The following is a 22,823-nucleotide window of genomic DNA, read 5'->3' as shown; positions in this document are numbered from 1 at the left end:
AAATGGTAAATTTTCAAATTTTTTAATTTTTTTTACCACTCTTTAACATTTGGCGCCTGCCTCTTACGAGTTTCAGTGCTGTACTTTTGCAGGCACTTCCAATTATGTTAAGTACTAATTTTTTAACGCTAAGGTTTGATTTATGGGTTTAGATAGGGAGTAATTGCTGCTGCGTTCTGGAGCGGGGTTAATTCCACCCCCAAGAAATGGTAAATTTTCAAATTTTTTAATTTTTTTTACCACTCTTTAACATTTGGCGCCAGCCTCTTACGAGTTTCAGTGTTGTACTTTTGCAGGCACTTCCAATTATGTTAAGTACTAATTTTTTAACGCTAAGGTTTGATTTATGGGTTTAGATAGGGAGTAATTGCTGCTGCGTTCTGGAGCGGGGTTAATTCCACCCCCAAGAAATGGTAAATTTTCAAATTTTTTAATTTTTTTGGTTAATTCCACCCCCAAGAAATGGTAAATTTTCAAATTTTTTATTTTTTTTTACCACTCTTTAACATTTGGCGCCTGCCTCTTACGAGTTTCAGTGTTGTACTTTTGCAGGCACTTCCAATTATGTTAAGTACTAATTTTTTAACGCTAAGGTTTGATTTATGGGTTTAAATAGGGAGTAATTGCTGCTGAATTCTGGAGCGGGGTTAATTCCACCCCCAAGAAATGGTAAATTTTCAAATTTTTTAATTTTTTTTACCACTCTTTAACATTTGGCGCCTGCCTCTTACGAGTTTCAGTGTTGTACTTTTGCAGGCACTTCCAATTATGTTAAGTACTAATTTTTTAACGCTAAGGTTTGATTTATGGGTTTAGATAGGGAGTAATTGCTGCTGCGTTCTGGAGCGGGGTTAATTCCACCCCCAAGAAATGGTAAATTTTCAAATTTTTTAATTTTTTTTACCACTCTTTAACATTTGGCGCCTGCCTCTTACGAGTTTCAGTGTTGTACTTTTGCAGGCACTTCCAATTATGTTAAGTACTAATTTTTTAACGCTAAGGTTTGATTTATGGGTTTAGATAGGAGTAATTGCTGCTGCGTTCTGGGCGGGGTTAATTCCACCCCAAGAAATGGTAAATTTTCAAATTTTTAATTTTTGGTTAATTCCACCCCAAGAAATGGTAAATTTTCAAATTTTTATTTTTTTACCACTCTTTAACATTTGGCCTGCCTCTTACGAGTTTCAGTGCTGTACTTTTGCAGGCACTTCCAATTATGTTAAGTACTAATTTTTTAACGCTAAGGTTTGATTTATGGGTTTAGATAGGGAGTAATTGCTGCTGCGTTCTGGAGCGGGGTTAATTCCACCCCCAAGAAATGGTAAATTTTCAAATTTTTAATTTTTTACCACTCTTTAACATTTGGCCAGCCTCTTACGATTTCAGTGTTGTACTTTTGCAGGCACTTCCAATTATGTTAAGTACTAATTTTTTAACGCTAAGGTTTGATTTATGGGTTTAGATAGGGAGTAATTGCTGCTGCGTTCTGGAGCGGGGTTAATTCCACCCCCAAGAAATGGTAAATTTTCAAATTTTTTAATTTTTTTGGTTAATTCCACCCCCAAGAAATGGTAAATTTTCAAATTTTTTAATTTTTTTTACCACTCTTTAACATTTGGCGCCTGCCTCTTACGAGTTTCAGTGTTGTACTTTTGCAGGCACTTCCAATTATGTTAAGTACTAATTTTTTAACGCTAAGGTTTGATTTATGGGTTTAAATAGGGAGTAATTGCTGCTGAATTCTGGAGCGGGGTTAATTCCACCCCCAAGAAATGGTAAATTTTCAAATTTTTTAATTTTTTTTACCACTCTTTAACATTTGGCGCCTGCCTCTTACGAGTTTCAGTGTTGTACTTTTGCAGGCACTTCCAATTATGTTAAGTACTAATTTTTTAACGCTAAGGTTTGATTTATGGGTTTAGATAGGGAGTAATTGCTGCTGCGTTCTGGAGCGGGGTTAATTCCACCCCCAAGAAATGGTAAATTTTCAAATTTTTTAATTTTTTTGGTTAATTCCACCCCCAAGAAATGGTAAATTTTCAATTTTTTTAATTTTTTTTACCACTCTTTAACATTTGGCGCCTGCCTCTTACGAGTTTCAGTGTTGTACTTTTGCAGGCACTTCCAATTATGTTAAGTACTAATTTTTTAACGCTAAGGTTTGATTTATGGGTTTAGATAGAGAGTAATTGCTGCTGCGTTCTGGAGCGGGGTTAATTCCACCCCCAAGAAATGGTAAATTTTCAAATTTTTAAATTTTTTTTACCACTCTTTAACATTTGGCGCCTGCCTCTTACGAGTTTCAGTGTTGTACTTTTGCAGGCACTTCCAATTATGTTAAGTACTAATTTTTTAACGCTAAGGTTTGATTTATGGGTTTAGGTAGGGAGTAATTGCTGCTGCGTTCTGGAGCGGGGTTAATTCCACCCCCAAGAAATGGTAAATTTTCAAATTTTTAAATTTTTTTTACCACTCTTTAACATTTGGCGCCTGCCTCTTACGAGTTTCAGTGTTGTACTTTTGCAGGCACTTCCAATTATGTTAAGTACTAATTTTTTAACGCTAAGGTTTGATTTATGGGTTTAGATAGGGAGTAATTGCTGCTGCGTTCTGATCCCAGAGCGCTAGTGATCCCAGGGGTTGCTTAAACACATAAGTTTGGGGATAGCAGATTATTGCAGTACGAGACCTTGTCAGGATCCTTTGGAAATGGGTTAACTTGTTTGTCCTGCTGTTCGCTGAATTAGAAATTAACTGCTTTTGTAAGCAAGAATATATTCTTTCAATTGGGGACTTGTTTTAGTTCGCCAGGGGCAAACACAGTGATACACCTAGAAACAGATAGAAAAAAGCATATACAGGAATCAGGACTTGTCGCAAAAAGCAGATAAAGGCAAATATGCAGTTTCAAAACGCTCCTTCTTATTTACTAAATAGCAACATATACATACAAGCTAACGCTAAGTAAAAAACAATATATGCTACATTTCGGACCTATTCTGGTAGGAAACAGTCACTTTGCTAGCCTGCAATAACATCATGTTACATAGCAAACGTTAACATTAAATGCACTGAGTTGCTCATAACATGTTATGCACGCTGCCTTTTTACTCCTAAAGCAACCGCTTTTCAGTTGAAAGACAGTACAATAATGAAACTATACTAAGCCCACTGTGAGTCGCTAAGATATTCACAGAAATATGTGTAAACAAAGACAAAAATATAGCATACGAACCCTGTTATTGCGACTACCACCTGGGTTCAGGATCACAGCAGTGACTCATAAGAAATGGCGGAACACCTGGGTAACTTTGTAACTTCGCATACGTCAGAGGTAAGAGCGGGGTTTATTCCACCCCCAAGAAATGGTAAATTTTCAAATTTTTAAATTTTTTTTACCACTCTTTAACATTTGGCACCTGCCTCTTACGAGTTTCAGTGTTATACTTTTGCAGGCACTTCCAATTATGTTAAGTACTAATTTTTTAACGCTATGGTTTGATTTATGGGTTTAGATAGGGAGTAATTGCTGCTGCGTTCTGATCCCAGAGCGCTAGTGATTCCAGGGGTTGCTTAAACACATAAGTTTGGGGATAGCAGATTATTGCAGTACGAGACCTTGTTAGGATCCTTTGGAAATGGGTTAACTTGTTTGTCCTGCTGTTCGCTGAATTAGAAATTAACTGCCTTTGTAAGCACGAAAATATTCTTTCAATTGGGGACTTGTTTTAGTTCGCCAGGGGCAAACACAGTGATACACCTTGTTAGGATCCTTTGGAAATGGGTTAACTTGTTTGTCCTGCTGTTCGCTGAATTAGAAATTAACTGCTTTTGTAAGCACGAAAATATTCTTTCAATTGGGGACTTGTTTTAGTTCGCCAGGGGCAAACACAGTGATACACCCTGTTATTGTGACTACCGCCTGGGTTCAGCATCACAGCAGTGACTCATAAGAAATGGCGGAACACCTGGGTAACTGTAACATGTATTAGAGTTTGTTGCAAGGAGGAGAGGGTTGTCTGTGTACATAAGGCAATTGTAACATTGCCTCAAAAATTCCCAGATTCACCAGCTGGACTGGAGAGTAACCTTGAAACTGACCCTTGGACATACCAGATTAGTATAGGGAACTGTTTTTGTACTGATCAGATTAGGGAAGGGAACTGATTTTTCACTTGATCAGGAAGGACCAGTTGAGAGCCTAATACTTATGAGAAGTCAAGGAGGGTGTAGTGCTTTAGTTAGTTAGTGTTTCCTTATAAGAGCTGAGCAAGTGCAGGGCTTTAGAAAGAGAATAGAGTGATTACTTTGAGAGTTTGAACAGTTCTAAGGGAAAAAGTGAAGAGCAGACTTTGTGGAGCCTGGAATAGTTTAAGCCTGTTTAGGTGGCGCTGCCTGACGCTGCTCAGTGCGCAAAACCGCGCAAAAAGAGAGTTGTAGGGTTTTAAGAGAGAGAGATCAAGGAGTTTAGAATTGACCAAAACTGGCCAATAAAACTACAGCTTCTAGGTAGTAACCACTCCTCCAGGGACAGGCAGACTATTCAGTGTTAATCACTCCCACTGGTGAACACAGAGATTTCCCTTTAGCCCAAGCAAGCACTGGCCTTCTAGAAACTTCCAAACAGTTCAGAACAGCAGATCTGTAATGAACTTTCTTAACTTTCAGAAAGTGGGAAAAAATCAATATATATTTTTTTTTTCTTTTTGTTGTAGTTTAAAGGTAGCAGAGATACACAAGCAGCAAAATAATCACAACAGTGCAATAAATGACCCCACACTTGAGTGCTAGGCCAAAATCAGGTAAAATTCAGTTTTTAGAGAAAAAAAATGATTTTAAATGAAGTGCAACACAGGAAATGCAGTAAACAGACTCTAGATGTGTTCCAAGTACTGTTACTGCTATAGATATAAACTTTAGCAAGCCGGAAAATGCCAAGAAATAGGCGGCAAAGCAGTAAACCTTAACAAAAAATCAGAAGAAAATACTTAAAATCACAAAAGTGGCTCCTTTTCTTCTCTCAGCATTTTTCCCCTTGGTAGGTGCTTCAGCAACAACTAGCAAGCCTGAAAAGATGCCAAAACCACCACCATGATGAGTCCCTCACCTACTCTTCTCAGATCACTTCTCTTCTGGGATATGCTCCACCAGAGGAGGAATCCAATGATAGTCACTCCCATGGTGAGGACCTCATCTTTGGTGAGACCATCAAACTGCAAACATTTTTCAGATGGGACAGCAGTCAAGTGACAGAGACCCAAAAGTGATACTATGAACTTCTTCAACTGGAGTTTCCCAGCCCTTCTGCTGTGACCCCAGTACACCCTGCTTTTCTGGATGCCTTCCTGGCTGCTTCAAAAATCCTGATTCACAGCCCCCAGCACCCAAGCATCCATATAGATTCTACAAGGTGCCTGAGGAAGCTATCTTCCTCTATAAAGCCCCTTCTCCAGAGCCTGCAATTATATCCATGACAACGGACAAAACCTCAAAGAAGTTACTTCCCTCCACCTCTCTACTGCCCTCTGACAAAGAAAGTAGAATGATGGAACATCTGGGAAAGAAAGCTTATATTTCTGCCACCCTAGCAGTAAGAGCAATCAATTACCAGAATAACATGGCCAACTATTTGTTGGCCCTTTTGGAAGATGTGGTTAAGCAACTGGGAGAGCTCCCTGACTCCTGTGCTAAAGCTAAAATTTCCTCTCTCCTGAACTCCTGCACACAAGTGACCAAACACTCCAAGTGCAGCTACGATGCTGTAGAAGCATCTTCAAGGACTGCTACCTCTGGATCTGTCATCTGAAGGTACTCCTGGTTAATGTTGCAACCTCTCCCTGATGACATCAAAACCAAGCTTCTAGATTTACCCCTGTACAACAAAAACCTGTTTGATTCAGCAGTTGCTGAATTCTTTAAGGCTCTCCTGACCAAAGGTAAGGAACTGCAGGAATTGAAACATATATCTTTGTCTCCCCAGTCCCATGCTTTCAGAGAAATTATCCAGCTAAAACTTCCTTTGTCAGGTTCTCAGATAAGAGAATACAAGCTAAGCCTAGAAAAGACCACAGGAAACAGCACCCTTCTAGGTCTGTCTTCTCTACTCCATCCTCTAAATAGTCCTTTCAGGGAAAGCCTGATAGTCTGTGACTACCAGGCTCTACACCCAGGCATCCCTCTATCCATGCACCTCTCCCTCATCCTTCCCACTTGGAAGCAGGTTATTCAGGACTCTTGGGTCCTATTTATCATAAAGAAGGGATACTTCATGACCTGGGAGACCAGACCCACTCCCAAAGGCATCCCTTCTCCACCCAAAGACCAATTTCCCCTGCAGGAACTTCTTGCTCAAGGAACCAACCAGGAGGTCTCATCACCTGCAAGTGGAAAAGGTTTTTATTCAAGAATTTTTGTGGTTCCCAGGAAGGAATGTTCCTGGAGGCCTATCCTGGACCTCTCCCACCTAAACACCTTCCTCTGAGTCCCCTCCTTCAGAAAGCTCTCTCTCCCAATCTTTCTGCCACTCATTCTGCCTCAGGCTTTCCTAGTGTCCCTAGACATAAAGGACACTTACTTGCACATCCCTATCCACCCTTTCTTCAAAAAGTACCTTTGCTTCTCTGCAGGTTCTACACACTATCATTTCTGTGCTTTACCCTTTGGTCTCTCTATGGCCCCAAGAGTATTTACAAAATGTCTGGCTCCAGTCATGGCATTTGCCAGGATGAAAGGAATACAGATTTTTCCCTATCTAGACAACATCCTTATCCAGGCCACCTCAAGTTCAATGGCCTTGCAATAGCTGCAGTTCACCATCTCCCTCCTTACAGGCTGGGAGTCACCATAAATCAGAAACAAATCATCCTAAACACCCTCTCAGGATCAGGTGTTTCTAGGATATCAGATTCTGACCAGGTAAATGATGGCTTGCCTACCACCAGAAAATATTGTCACCCTCACATCTTTCTTCCAGGGGATCATTCCTCTCAAAACCATCTCAGCCAGGGAATTCCTCAGAATCATAGGATTCATGGCCTCAACCATCCCCATAGTTTCCCTGGCAAGGCTACACATGAGAAGTTCCAGTGGTATTTGAGAAACATCTGGAAGAAACATCGACATCCTCTAGAGTTCATGATCCCCATGCTTCCTTGCCTCTCCAAGGAGTTGAAGTGGTGGATCTCCCAGATTCAGTCAAACCTGGGCCTACTCCTCCAACCAACACCCCCAAACCAAGGCCTCTTCACAGAATCTTCAGACACAGGCTGGGTGCAACCCTAAGAAACTAGAGAGTAAGGAACGCATGGAGCCCCACTCAACAAGATCACCTCATTATCAAGGAAATGAGAGCCTTGATACTAGTTTTGGATATTTTCAAAGGTCAGCTTCTCCCAGGCACCCTGAGGTGGTATACAGACAACACAACTGTGATGTGGTACATCAATAAATTGGGTGGACAAGGTCCTACCTCCTGTGCATACTAGCACTGCAGGCTTGGGAAATAGAACTGGAGAAACGCATCCTTCTCCAAGCGGTATATATCTCCTGCACAGACAATGTGATGGCAGACTCCTTAAGCAGGACCATGACCCTGGCTCATGAATGGATGCTGAACAGGGAAGTGTTTCTGGGCCAGGTCCATCGATGGGGTATTCCAAAGGTGGATCTCTTCATCTCCCCCATGAACAGACAGCTCCTGACCTTCTGCTCCAGGGCACCTCACCCAGAGGCTTGGAAGGTGGGTGCTCTGTCAATCTCTTGAATGGAGATGTACGCATATGCATTCCCCCCTTCCCTCTCATTCAAAGAGTCTTTCTGAAAATTTAGAAGGAACCACCTCAAATCTTGCTGGTGACTCCCTACTGGCCAAGGCAGCATTGGTTCCCCCTACTATTTCACCTAGCCAAGGGCAGTCACTACAAGTTACCCCCAGAGAATGGACCTCACACGGGAACAGGGAACACTCTTGCACCCTCAACTATCCACACTGAATCTCACTTTGTGGGTGATAGGGCATTGATTCCCTTCAGACACCTGTATACAGAGGACGTGATCCAGGTTCTGCAGGAGACCAGAAAACCAACTACCAGAAAATCCTACCTGTCAAAGTGGAAAACATTTTCCTTATGGTGTTGGAAAAACAGCCTACAACCACTGACGGCAGAGCCCCAGTGGTCTTGTCCTACCTGTATGATCTCATGAAGTCTGGACCGTCATACCCCTCCATCAAAATCCACCTATCTGCCACCTCAGCTTTCCTGCCCTTGGTACCTCTTTTAGCATCTAGATTAGAGATCAAACTTTTCTGAGAGGGGCTCTTCACCTCAGGCCACCAAGGAAGCCAATTCCACTTCCTTGGGACCTTAACTTTGTCCTAGAAAAATTGACTCTCCCACTGTATGAACCAACCAAAGACTGCTCCCTCCAGCTATGCACTTGGAAGACCATACTTTTGTGGCCATAACCTCTGCCTAAAGGGTCTCCAAACTTCAGGCCCTTATGGCACACCCCCTTCACTGTCTTCCACAAGGACACAGAGTATGCTTACATACTAACCCCATGTTCATGCTCAAAGTGGTCAAGAGAGCAGAGAGGATACTTCACTCCCTAGATGTGCACAGAGAGCTAAGGTTTTATTTGGCCAAAACAAAATCCTTCAGAAATTCTGACAGGCTCTTCATCTCCTACCACCCTAGAACCCTGGGTCAACCTGTTTTCAAGCAAACTATATTCTTGTGGATATCAAAAAACATTTTCTTTTGCTGCACTAACTATGGTAAGTTACTCTCAGCCCCAGTTAGGGCATACTGTTCCAGGGTAGTGTCCTCCTCAGGGGATTTCCTTAAAGGATTGGACACAGCTGCTATCCTAGAGGTAGCTACTTGGTCCTCAGTTCACACATTTACCAGACACTACAAACTAGATATGGTCTGTAGAGCCAGGGTAGAATTTGCCAGAGCCCTCGTTGATGGGTTTGTGGAATGTGCTTCTGGTCTACCACTCCTTTATTAGGACAGGAGCTCTTGCACTCTCCCTGATGTCATAAATACAGCAGCATATGAATAGGACATAGTATTGTTGTGTAACTTACCATACCTTCTCTTCTATATGCTGCTGCATAGTTTCCCACCCAGCCTTTCCCCTCACACTTGCCTGATTCCTGGACTAACCACTCTGTTGTAGCTGTATCTGGTGGCATTCAGTTTTGAAGAGGTGCATGCTGACGTCCGCTTTATACCCAATGCCCGTTTATGATCTACATCCGAGGGAGGCGCTGGACATCATGTGCATCCTAGCGGTAGCATTTAACTTTTGTATAATGTCCGGATGTACAAGAGTTCACCAGAGGCAAACTCCCTGATGTCATGAATACAGCAGCATATAGAAGAGAAGGACATCTAAGGTTATGGTAAGTTCTTACATAACAATACTTTTCCTTATAAACAGACGTTAATTCTTTATTGAAATACAAGTTTAAAAAGACATGAAAATATAAATTATTACAATTTTTTTCTCCTTTGTAGTATTCAGTATTACACAACACAAAATAGACACAACATTGTAATGGATTAGTAATAGTTAAAATTATGTCTCTTATTTTTCCCCATACTCCTTCTCTGTGAGTGACAGACCTGAGTATGGAATAATTGAATAGAATAATTAGCTAGCACATAACTATATTTAAGAAGCACAGTTGAAACAGATGGATTGCACTGCAAATACAAGACATTGTTGTTCAGCTTCTAAAAAGCACTGTAGTACCGTACTAAGTAATTTTGCTGTTTTTTTTCTGAAATGGTAACTTTTTTTAATTGTCTTAATTGTAATACTAGACCAACTTAAAGTTGACTGTGATTAATTAATTTAAAACTGAATGCCGTCCTGTAATGGCATCCTGTCTTAACAGAAATAACCCTAGAGACAGATTTCAAACTCAGGTTATGAGACAATCCCCTGATTTCAAACCTACTTTTAGTTGGTGCAGGAAGGTACAATTGAGCCACTACTGTTTTATGAATGTTTTGTGATCTCAATGTAACTTCATGCCCTAAACACAAGTGGGACTCTGATAGAATACTAAATCTTTCCTGCAAACAATCATAAAATTTTTTAATTTTTTTTCTTTTTTAATACAGTCTGTTTTTTGACTATTCCATTAAAGTAGTACTTACACAGAATCTTAAACATAAATTAAATTGTTTTTGTTATTTATATCACCACCCATTATTTGTGGTTATGTTTTGCATTGGTGCAACTGCTGAGAACTCTTCATCTGTTGAGGTCCTTTCATCTTGGGAATGTGCAGAAAAAATAGTCATAATTCTGTTGGATAAACCTGTACACATGCTAGATTGCAACATTTACGATTAAAAACTGAGATACATTATAGGTGCATTATACACTTGCTTTATGCATTTAGAACTGATGATAAAAGACATAGCATTTTAATGGTTAAATGTTCTTTAAAATGCTAATTTTTTAGGAAATTATTCAGAACTGTTAATTCCTTTATGAAATTAAGCATGATGCCATGGGTGTTTTCCAATTTGCTCATTAGAGTTATGCTAACTTTGCATTTCTTGTCCCCCCCCATTGGTTTTATAGGTGGGTAGCTGCCATTGTCAATGCCATTAGTAAACATGCACAGCATAGTAAGGTGGTCCCCAGCAAAGAGGAAGGTAAGTTACCAGACTCTCCAATGTCTTCAGTTTAGAATAAAATAAGCATTAATTATAATCATTTGGGCATGCATTTGTACTGGGTTGTGCTTTTTCAAGTAACTAACTAACCAGTCCAGTTAGAATTTGTATTAAAATGCTGAATGTAAGCAATTGTGACATTAGGTATTGTGTCCTGACTCATCTGACATATATAATCATTTCATATGACATGTTTAGATAGTAACATGTGTACATGGATCTGTGTAACAATTTTACCAATTAAGTTTTACAGTAAAATGGTATGTGTTACAAAATTAATGCATTTTAACATGTAAGAAATAATTCTATAATGTGTGTATGCAGTGTTACCTCAGTGCTGTCCTGATGTCCTTCAAGGATGCATCTGCAGTCAGCATTATTCACACATTTTTACTTCTGTATACTAAACTGGTATTATCAGTATCAATCTATCCAATATCATGTAATCCAAAGGTAAGCACAAAATTATAAATTAAAGAAAACATCAACGGATGTACAAGACATTTCAACTTTAGCTTGAAATTATATTTAATGGGGTCAGTAATGCCAGGTGTACCTCAAACTGAATCACAAGGCAAATTCTCCAAAATAGCCACACTTTACTGTTTAAATCATTTAAAATGTGAAAAAATAGAGAACTTGGCAATGAAGTAAATTGTTCAGTTAATTAAGCTGTTTTGAGATAATCATCTGCCTTTGAGAAAATAAATTTCGAATGCACAAGTAAATGTTTATTTTCAAAGAAGTAAAATGTCAAGATGCATTGCTGTTATAAGGGATTTGTTATGCATGCATTTCAGTCATTTTTAAATATTTTAGTTTATTGTAGCCACTCCACTACCATTTCTTTATAAAGGACTTTGCTTTCATTGCATTACACTGTTGATATGCTGTATAAGGAGTAGCTTCAAATATGAATGCTTTCCAAATTAATTACATCTGTACTAGTAGCGTCACTGGCACAGCAGGTAGATCAATCGCTGAGACTGCAGTGCAGCATAAGTGGGTTGCTACACTCCTGAGTATAGCGTCCTTCAGATTAGATATTAAACTGAGATCCCATCTGACTGCGATGGTGGTAACTTATGTGGATGTAAAAGATCACACAGCACCTATCGAAAAGAGTAGGGGTCTTTTATTTATATACAAAAATAACTCTTACTTACAAAATATTTACATATTTACAAATATTTACAAGTGTACATATAAACAAATCTGTTTACACAATCATGCTAAATTTTCATCCCTGTTAGACCACTACTTCTTTTTCCATAACCACTGTCTGACTTTACTTAATATTGTTGCTAAAATCCATTTACCACTCAACATAATTTAATTTCTTCAGTCCATATAACCCATGTTGTTGTTTTGTCTTTCGGCTTTTCCCGGTTAGGGGTCGCCACAACGGAACTCCGTTCTGCTAATGATTGGCAGTAGATTTTTATGTGCCGAGTTGCCAGCCCCGACACACAACCTTCAACGAAGGTACGCCCATTCACGCATGTCTCCTCACAGAAGACGCTCTAGCTGAGAATCGAACAGGACAACGTCTTACTGTGAGGCAACAACGCTACTGCAGCACCCCATAACTTTTTAAGCACTTTTTAATATAGTCTTTACTTCTGTTCTTATGATATTCATATTTAGTCATATGTATGTTTATTTTATCCACTTCTTTTATATCATAAAATATTTTCTTTGCTTAGTTTTCCCCATAACATTTTACTCTTTTACATTTCAAAAACATATGCTCAGTAGTTTTCTTATTGACAACATAAACATATTCTATCACTTTTCCTCTTATTTGGCATATTCCATTTTACTGACAATTTATCTATTACCAATCTCCATAAAACATATCGACTTTCTACTCTCTGATTATACCATTTGATTCTTATTTTTATAGCTTTAACTGTTTCACCTGTTAGATTTTTCCCATGGTTTTATACATCAATATTTTATCATTATATTTATATACCATTCATTTCTTTTTCTAGAGGTACTTTATTTATATACATAAATAACTCTTATTTACAAAATATTTACCTATTTACAAATATTTACAAGTGTACTAAGATGTATACAAATCTGTTGACACAATCATATTAATTTTCCTCCCTGTTAACTCCCATTCCTTTTTCCATGACCACCATCTGATTTTACTTAATATTGTTGCTAAAATCCATTAACCATTAAACATAATTTCATCTATTCTTTCATTCCATATAAGCCAAATAACATAAAATATGTTTTATCTATTCTTTTAACATATTCTTGCTTCTATGCTAATGATATCCATATTTAATAACTTCAAAAAATCTTTATTACATAGGTTTCCCCATAACATTTTTACTCTTTTATATTTCAAAAACACATTCCATATTTTCTTCTTCATGACAATGTAAACATATTCTATCACTTTTCTTCTTATATGGCATATTTCCTTTTACTGGCAATTTATCTATTACCAGTCTCCACAACACATATTGACATTCTACTCTCTGATTACACCATTTGCTTCTCATTTTTATAGCTTGATTTTTTTCATCTGTTAGATTTCCTCATGGTTTTACATTGTAATGTTTTATCATTAAATCCTTATACCATACTTTTCTATCTTTTTCTATATTATTAATTTGTATTTTCCACAAAAATATTTTTTATTTGTAACATTTTATTTCATCATTTATACACTCTTTTTCTCTTTTACTCTCTTTTATCATACTCCAAAATGTATCATACTTATATTTATATAATTATTTTCTACTAATCTCTCATCTTTTTCATTTATCCACTTTTAACACTTTGTATGAATTTAATGAATCAGTGTATGCCACTGGGTTAATTAACCCTAAACCTCCTCCTTCTTTATTTATGTATAAAACTCCTCTTTTTACTGGGTTTAATCTACAATCCAGTATAAATGAAAAAAATATATCAAATGCCATTGGCACTAAAAGTATACTTGCTAAATATGCTATTTTTCTATCAGTACTGAATTTATCAAACAAGTCTTTTTTTTCTGAATGATAATGTATATGTTCTATAGAAAATATAGGTTTGTTTTATTTATTCTGTTGTTTTTCCCATTATATTCTTCTTGCATTATTATTCCCAAATTTTATACCTAAAACAGAAATTTCATTCAGTGTAAAATATATATCCACGATCTTTGCTACATCACTTAAACCTTTATTTTCTCTCTATTTAAAGCTATCCCTACCATCTCTAGACATTCATTTTGGGCAAATTATTATTTTTATCCACATTTTGTTTTTTGCAATTATTATAATATCATCTGTGTATGTTAACAGAACTGGAATTCTTAAACCTTCAGGGATTATATACTGCGCCTTCTTGATTTTGTAATTTTATTTCACATACCATCACATTCATAACTAATGCAAAAAGTATACAACTCATTGGACATCCCTGTCTTACACCACTCTTTATGCGTACCTCATGGCTTAACTAGCCATTTACAAGTATTTTTACTTTATTGTTACTATACACTGACATGCATAATTTCCTAACTTTACCATTTATAGTATATTCTTTCATTATTACCAATAAGATTTCATGCCCAATTGTATCAGATGCCTTATTAAGGTCTCCTGTCATGATTTTTTCTTCTTCTTTTCTGTTCATAATATCATCCACAGTTTCTCTAACTGTCAGTAATAATAATTCTTGACAACACTTCCTTTACACCATATATGCTATCTTGCAGGATATTTTCCATTTTAGTTTCAAATCTCTTTTGCATTATTTTCATAAAAATCTTATAATCATTATTGTTCAGTAATAGTGGGCTCCAGCTTTTCAATTCTCTTCTATCTTCCTTGTTCCTTATGAATTTAAGTATTCGACTACATAATTCTTTATACATAAAGCCTTCATTTAACCATTCATTCATAATCTTTAAAAAATATTTTTGCCAGTCCCTTCAATTTTCATAAATTTCATATCCTACTCCATCTAGGGCAGAAGCCTCATCTATATTTACTTGTCTTAATACTTTATCTAGATCATTTAAAGAAATGTTCTTTTCCAACTCTTTATTCTCTTTTACTGTTAATTTTTTTACTTTCCATGTTTTTTACTACATTCTTTTTTCTTTGAACATTTCTTGTACATATTATAGTACACTATTCATAATCTTTTCCTGAGTTTCTTCTATTTCTCTTTTTACATTTTGGTTTCTCTAATTACACTACCATCTTCCTTTACTAACCTGCTTAAGTAGCTCGATACTTCTTCTTCTTTTCTTTGTAAAAAATATCTTATCTTATAAAACAATTATTGTATTTTCCCTTGATTTCTGTTCTATAATTCTTTCTTTGTCGAAATACTTTCTGGCATTATGTTCTAAATCTTCCAATGCATTGTTATATGATCTTTTATATTTTTAATAAAAACTAGTGAGAAACTAGTGTACTTAAAACTTCACTGATGAGCTCAGTTACAGTAATTTCTAAAAATCATGAAACTCGGGTAGTGTTCCAAAGCAACAAGCCATTATTTGTAACAGATAAGCGACCCTCAGTAAAAAAAAAAAAATCAGAAATATTTTAACAATGTTAAACATATCAGCTTTTATATACTTAAAAGTAGGTATGGAAAATATATGTTTTCTTATGTTTTAAACCAGTCTTTTCAAGGCAAACAATATAAACAGGGCCATAAAAGTGCATTTTAGAACACGTACCCCCCCCCACACACACACACACACTATTACTGATTAGATCAAACTAAAACCTAGTTAAGGAAAACCCTGACTATCTATCTGCGACCGACATTCCAAAGTCAGGTATTAAGAAAAGGATAACATATTCATAAAAAGACTTTTAACTAAAATCGCTTTCAGCTACCTAATGCAATAAAACCTTCATCAAGTCTGTGACAAGTACTAAACTCAAGAAAAAACACGTAACAATTTAACCATAAACATAATCTAACTAGAACACCAGAAATATAAAAATATATCTGTCTGATAATATCTAGTAAATATCCATCCATGTGTAATTAGTGTGCATAAAAAACTAAGCAATTAACAGCTCAGAAAAAAAGTCAGTGCTTTGCAAAAAAAAAAAAAAAATTGTTATGACAGTTTTCATGCTTACAGCCCCAAAACATGTTTATACAATAAAAACTAGTAGAAAAAAACATACAAAAATTTCAGAAAACACTGGATGAAGTAAACTAATAATGTATACAAGTGTGCAGGTGCATGCATGAGTGGCCATCAGTATGGTTAATTGGGGAATTATACCAATGTAACATGGTAAAAGCGGCATGAAAAAAATGTGTGTTTTGAATTTACCATTTAAATATTTGGTGTGATGTAATAAATCTAATTAAAGCAGAACTAACGTTAAAGTAACTAAACATATATACATTTATACACAATGTACACATAATTTTTTATTATTATTTAATACATTTTTAGTACATAAACATTTTTCCTCAAAAAAATCCCTTAAAAGCCTTTACAGATTGTGTAGCAGCTTATGTGAATTCATTACACTCTTAATAGAGCAATAATAGTTAAGTCCTGGTTTTCTTTGATGGGTTTATCTTCCTCCATGTTATTTTTCTCATGAAATACAAGTTTCAAATTCTACTTTCTCACATACATTTTTAAATCAGTGATGGTCTGTGTCTCATTGCTCCTTCCATGAGGTATGAATGTAAATCTTCTGTTAAGAACTTTTTCTTCAAGTGCTGTCAGTGGTTTCTTCGAATGATTCCAGATCCTGATGGCTAACTGCAATACTGAAAAAGGAGTGTAAGCCATGTGTAATAACTGCTGTGCATTTTATATGGGTAAGACTGTAAATAAACTGAAAAGAAGGATTTCAGGTCATCTTTCTGACATCAGATGCAAATGCCAGAGGAACGGCTTATCCAAACACTCACATCCCAGACATTCTGGTTTTAAATTTATCATTCTGGACTGTGTGGAGATGGATGAGCTTGAAAGAGATGTCGGTGGTGTTTTGGAGAAAAAAGGAATTATGCTGTCAGTTGAAATTAAATGTATTCAGAAAATCAGGACTTAACTACTTTTACTCTACTAACAGTGTATTGAATTTACAGAAGCTGCCACACAATCTGTAAAGGTTTTTCAGGGAATGTTTTGAGGAAATATTTTTATATACTAAAAATATACTAAATAATAAAAATTATATTTAGAATGCATAAATTAATGTATATATGGTTAGCTACTTTAACCTCAATTCTGCTTTGATTTGGTAAATTCAAAACACACATTTTTCATGTTGCTATTACCCTGTAGTATTGGTGTAATTCCCCGATTTGCCATACTGGTGGATGCTCATGTACACACCTGCACATTTTTATACAGTACTAGTTTACTTCATCCTCTGTTTTTTTTTTTTTTTTTTTTTTGCATTTTTGTATGTTTTCTCTACTAGTTTTCATTGCATAAACATGTTTTGGGGCTGTAAACATAAAAACTGTCATGGCAGTTTTCTTTTTTTTTGCAAAACACTGACATTTTTTTCTGAGCTGTTAATTACTTAGTTTTTATGCACACTAATACTCATGGCTGGATATTTACTAGATATTATTAGAGAGATGTATTTTTATAGTGTTCTGGTTAGATTATGTTTATGGTTAGATAGCTGTGGGCTGGATTCAATAAAGTCTACACTAAGTGTACACTATTCTGAGGAACAGACAACTCAGACATAACACATACCTTCTTCCTCCTAATTTTAGTTTTCCTACTGACATTTTTGCTACTTTAAACATTGACAGGGATTCATAAAGGTTACTACAAAGTATAGACTTACATGTACACTTAGCGTAATCTTTCTGAGTGACTAGAAAAAAAAATTATTGAATACATATCATGTACACTTAGTGTAGGCTTTATTGAATCCTGGGGATGTGTTTTTTATTGATTTTAGTTCTTGTCACAGACCTGATGAAGGCTTTATTGCATTAGGTAGCTGAAAGTGATTTTAGTTAAATGTCCTTTTGTGTGTATGTTATGCTTTCCTTAATACCTGATTTTGGAATGTGGGTTGCAAATAGATAGGCAGATAATATTTTCCTTAACTAGGGTTTGATCTAATCAGTAGTAATGTGCAGGAGTGGGTACCTGTTCTAAAATGCACTTTTATGGCCCTGTTTATATTGTTTGCTTTGAATAAGGTATTTTAAAATTAAATGATATGTATAGTTCCACACCTACTTTTAAGTATATAAAAGCTGATATGTTTAACATTGTTAAAATATTTCTGATTTTTTTGTTGCTGAGGATTGTTTGTCTGTGACAAATAAAGGCTTGTTGCTTTAGAACACTACATAGGTTTCATGATTTTTGAAAATTATTGTAACTGAGCTTGTCAACAAAGTTTTAAGACCACTAGTTTCTCTATTTATATTTTTCCTCAACACTCATGGTGAGGTTGGAACTTGACAGATTCCTGTACTTGTTCATGGTTTTCTTTCTTAACTTTTCTCACATTATATTGCCACTGTAAAACATTTTTTTATATTTCTTCTTAAATATCATCCACCATTCAGACCAAGCCGTATAAAATGTTCTCATAGTAATATATTTCAATAACTGTATTACTAAACTCTTTCCTTCTTCATTCAATGCTTTCTCTTTTATCCTTTTTATTCATTTACCTATTTTGATATATTCCATGTTTTCCTTTTTCTCTAGCATTATTGCACAGTGATCAGAAATTCCTGTTTCATCTACTTACCCATCTCCTATAACTAAAGCTTCTGATACTTTAAAATAATCTATTTCAGTTCTATGCATAGCTCTTTTGTAATTCCATGAATTTTTGTCCCAGAGTTTTAACTTAGCACATGTTATAACTTCTAACATTTTTCTTATATCCTTTCTTTTTACACTTGCCTCTTAAATAACAATTTGTCTCCTGTTATTATAATATTTATGTTTATCACTACAGTCTAAAATCTGATGGAATAAGCTTTCCCTTTCTTTACAGTTTGTGTAAGCATATAATGTTATAATTCTGTATACTTGTTCTTTCCATTTTAAATCTGCAATGGTTAATCTTCCGACTTTTGCTAAAGTTACATCTAATATCTTTATTGAATTTCTACAGAATACAACTATTCCAGAACATCTCATTTCCTAAATTTCAGATTATCTTTCCTATCCATAGTTTCTCTGGTTATAATCTTTCTTCTTTTGTTAAAAATCTTGTGTCTTCTAATATAATTACATCCACTCCAGAATTCATATTATTATATTCTTAATACTATTCACATTTACAGAAAGCACTGCACATTTTTCATTTTTCCTTTATCTTAAATTCATGATTTTAGAAGTTCATAGATAATCTCTAGGATATCTTTTAATAGGCCATTTTTTGCCTAACAAATTTTTTCCCAAAGGTGAGAAACACTGTATCTTGTGTTTGTGAGTCATATACCTTAACCGTTATACCAACTCCCAGTCTCTAGTTGTATATGTTCTTTTTCATCCATTTGCTTTATTTTTTCTTTTGCATTTATCCCTTTAATTTGTTTCTGTCTTTTACTGCCTCCCACTTTGTCTTCTTCACCACGTATTACAGAACCTTCTTTTATGTCCTCTTTTATTTATTTTCTCTTTTACATTTTCTTCTGTTTCTACTTCTAAACGTTATTCTCTTTGTTCACTTTCTTTTCTTTCTTTTTTATTTTTCCTTACTCTCATTTTCATTTTTTTGCAATCCATCTATAAATGTCCAATTTTGATATATTTATGACATTTCAATTCATATTTTTGCATTATGACCCATTTCCCAACACATATAACATTTTCTTTTGTCACAGTTACTTATTATCAAATGGACTTGTTTTCCACAAAAAAAAAGAAACATGTTTTGAGTTGCCCCAGTATTTTACAACACCCCTATCCCGCTCAACATTTTTCATGATTGGTATTATTTTTCTCTTTCTATTTCAACACAGTATTACAATCCCAGCCACCAGTCAATAAACCCCTTTTGTCATAAACGTTTGCAATAGCCAGTACATCTTTATATAAAGCTTTCAAATGTTATTTCAAAGTCTGTCTTTCTACCTCTGTTCGAAATTGCATGAGTCTCTTTTTTGTTTCCCTGTTAAATGTTTTTATCACGTAAAGATTCAATGAAGTATAGTCTTTCCTTTTGTCATAGTCTCCAAGAAAATTTTCCATTGAAAAACAGTCTCAAATGTAATGTCTAGCCTTTGACCATCATGAGTCTTCAGTCATGAGAAAATCATTCTATGTTGTGCAACTTGTAAACAAAGGAATGGCATCTAGTTCCAAGGAGGTCATTGTTCCACTGTATTCAGCATTCCTCAGACCTGTCATTGAGTACAGTGCCTCCTTTGATGTGTACCTAACCAGGCATATCCAACAACTGGAAAATTGACAGAGGTTCCTCACTAAAAGAATACAGGGCTTAAGTAACATGGACTATGCTGACCACCTCAAAGCCCTATCCCCGTATTCTGTCATCTACAGGCTGTTGAGGGGGAGGTATATGTCTGGCATATAAGGCATTGTCAGTCCCTACCCTGCTGGACCTACTGCATATCTACAAAACAAGCAGCATCAGAGTTACCATTCTAAGCACTTAAACCTTGCCTGTAATAGAAATAGGACCTGCTGGAGAGACAGGTAGATATTACAGACTACCCCTTTTCTGGAACGGGCTCCTTAACCCAGTTAAAGTGTAATTTGAACAGTTTGATGGAAAAAGGAAATTCATCACTAGTGTCACATTTATCTAATTCCTTTATTCTTGCTTGTTACTATAATTATTTTGCAGAGTCTTATTTAATTGTTTATGCTGTTTTTATTAACTTGTTCTGTGTGGAGCCTTTCTCCCCAGATCTGTTGCTTGCTATTGTAATTCTTTGTGTTTTTCTTACTTAATTGTTTATTATTGTTTTATTTACTTGTTATATGTGGAGCCTTTCTCCTCGGGCCTCCACTGGAAATGGGCTCTTAATGGTCCAGTAGACTATCCCGGTAAACAAATGCAAATAAATAAGTAGTAAATAAATAAATATTTTGGTTATGGATGTGGGCAGCTGTAAATCGTTCATTTCCCAGGCCCCCTCTTTTAAATGTTTCATATCCTAAGCCTTGTTAAGGGTACCAGAACTGATCAGCGATTTGGGATGCATGGCTAGGCTTAAAAAGACCCTTCTGGTCATTAGCCTGGTACACATCTATGAACCTATTGCTCCTGGGTTACCCTAGAAAAAGGACTGTGTGTCTAGTGGGGCTACTTGCCCAATAAATGCGTATTACTATTTTATTATTATTATTATTATTGTTGAAAAAAATGTAACTGTTCATCAGTGAACTTGTAACCACTTAGTCTTGATGGTGAAAAGATCAGAAAGCTGTGGGTTCTGTTTTCATACTAGGAGTTGCATTCATTTGCATCTACTGACACTTCAGTGCAACATAAGGATCAGTGGGTGCTGCATTTCAGGTATGCTGTCCTTCACTTGAGTTCTACTTGCCAGAGTCAGTGGCAGCTCAGGGGGATGTAAAAGATTCTACACAACAAACAGTAGGAATTTTTAATTGATTCACAAAAGAAAGAAATTTCCTCCAATAAAAACTCAATGTTATGTACTGAAATAAGTGTAAAATGTTATTAGAAATGTTTTTACATTACAGAGTGATACAAAAAAAGCAGCCCACATCTCTTCATCTTTATTTTACACAAAGTAAATAAACAACAACCAACCTTATTTCTTTATGCTGTTATAGCAAATTATGGCCCAGATTCTAAAATAGTTGCTGTTAATGTAAGTGGCATAGCAAAGCAATGTCTTTCAGCTTTTCCCAGTTAGGGGTCGCCAGAACAGATCTCCAGTCCTCAGATTGATTGGCAGTGGTGTTTTTACAGTGTTGAGTTCCCAGCCTGGTGCCCAACTTTCACAGAAGGCACACACACATATACACGTGCACACCTACCTGCATGTCTTTAAAATTCACTCAGCCACAGGGAGGATATGCAGACTCCACAAAGAAGAAGCTCCAGCCGAGAACCGAACCGGAGAACCTGTTGCTGTGAATTGACACCGCTAACCACTTCACCACCGCAGTGGCATAATTCAACATAATGCCTGTCTATAAACATGCTTATAAGAGATCCAGATTCCAAAATATCTACTGTCAGGGTAAGTGGTCACTTACACTGAAAGCATGTCTTTTGGAATCATGTCCCCATTCTAACATAGACAAGGATGAACTAAACTGAGTACATTTGAAGTTATACTCCAGTAAAGCCTTTGACATGGTGAATCATCACCTAATGTTAGAGACACAACACTTTCAATAGACACTCAGACAATCAAATGGTTTAAGTCCTACCTAGAAAACAGACAACAAGCAGTCCTCTGGGAAAATAACCTATCAACCCAGCTCCCTATTTCCCTATCTCCCTAGGAGTCCAACAAAGCTTTATTCTGGGACCCCTCCTTTTTTCCATTTTCATCAATGAACTGAAAACATCCCTTCCTCAAACCACCTGCATACAATATGCTGATGACTCTACATTAATCTGTGCTACAGCATCTCAAACTGAACTGCAGTCTAGCATCCAAAAAGCATTTACCATAGTGGAAAACTGGTTCTTCAAACACTGTCTCCTACTAAACCCTAAAAAAACAAAACTCCTATTATTTACCCCCACCCTAAAGTCTCCCCCTATCAGTTTCTCAGTAGTATCAAATAATGGCACTGAAACAGTACCTGAAACAACAACTAAACTTTTAGGCGTTACAATCAATAACAATCTTAGTTTTGACACTCATATAAACTTAACCATTAAATCAGTCAGTAGGAAACTTGGTTTCCTTTATAGGCTTAAAACCTTCCTTACACCTTCTGCCAGGATTACTATCACCCAAACACACCTAATTTCAACCCTTCTCTATGCATCACCAATTTACACTAACCTATTCAAAAATAATCTAAATAAGCTGGCCACCGCTTATAATAACATTGCCAGATTTGCTACTGGTTCACCATTCCGGACCCACCATTGCCAAAATCTGAAACTGTTAGGATGGTTGGAACTGCAAAACCAACTTCTTTTTCAACAACTAACT

The 22,823-nt window shown here is 36.1% G+C and overlaps 1 protein-coding gene across 1 annotated transcript in view; it reads left to right on the top strand.

The window, feature by feature from the left end:
* LOC122812560 (connector enhancer of kinase suppressor of ras 1-like) overlaps positions 1 to 22,823 on the top strand; it is a 719,099-nt gene that overhangs the window by 496,212 nt on the left and 200,064 nt on the right. Inside the window, exon 13 of the mRNA XM_044084817.1 lies at positions 10,606 to 10,679. Coding sequence (XP_043940752.1) covers positions 10,606 to 10,679 — 74 coding nt within the window. The remainder of the gene's footprint in view (positions 1 to 10,605; positions 10,680 to 22,823) is intronic.

This window comes from Protopterus annectens, chromosome 1.part1 (genome assembly GCF_019279795.1).
Source record: "Protopterus annectens isolate FY-2018-M chromosome 1.part1, PAN1.0, whole genome shotgun sequence".
NCBI lineage: Eukaryota > Metazoa > Chordata > Ceratodontiformes > Protopteridae > Protopterus > Protopterus annectens.
Note: the sequence above shows the minus strand (reverse complement) of the source record. Positions and strands in the feature narration are given on the sequence as shown.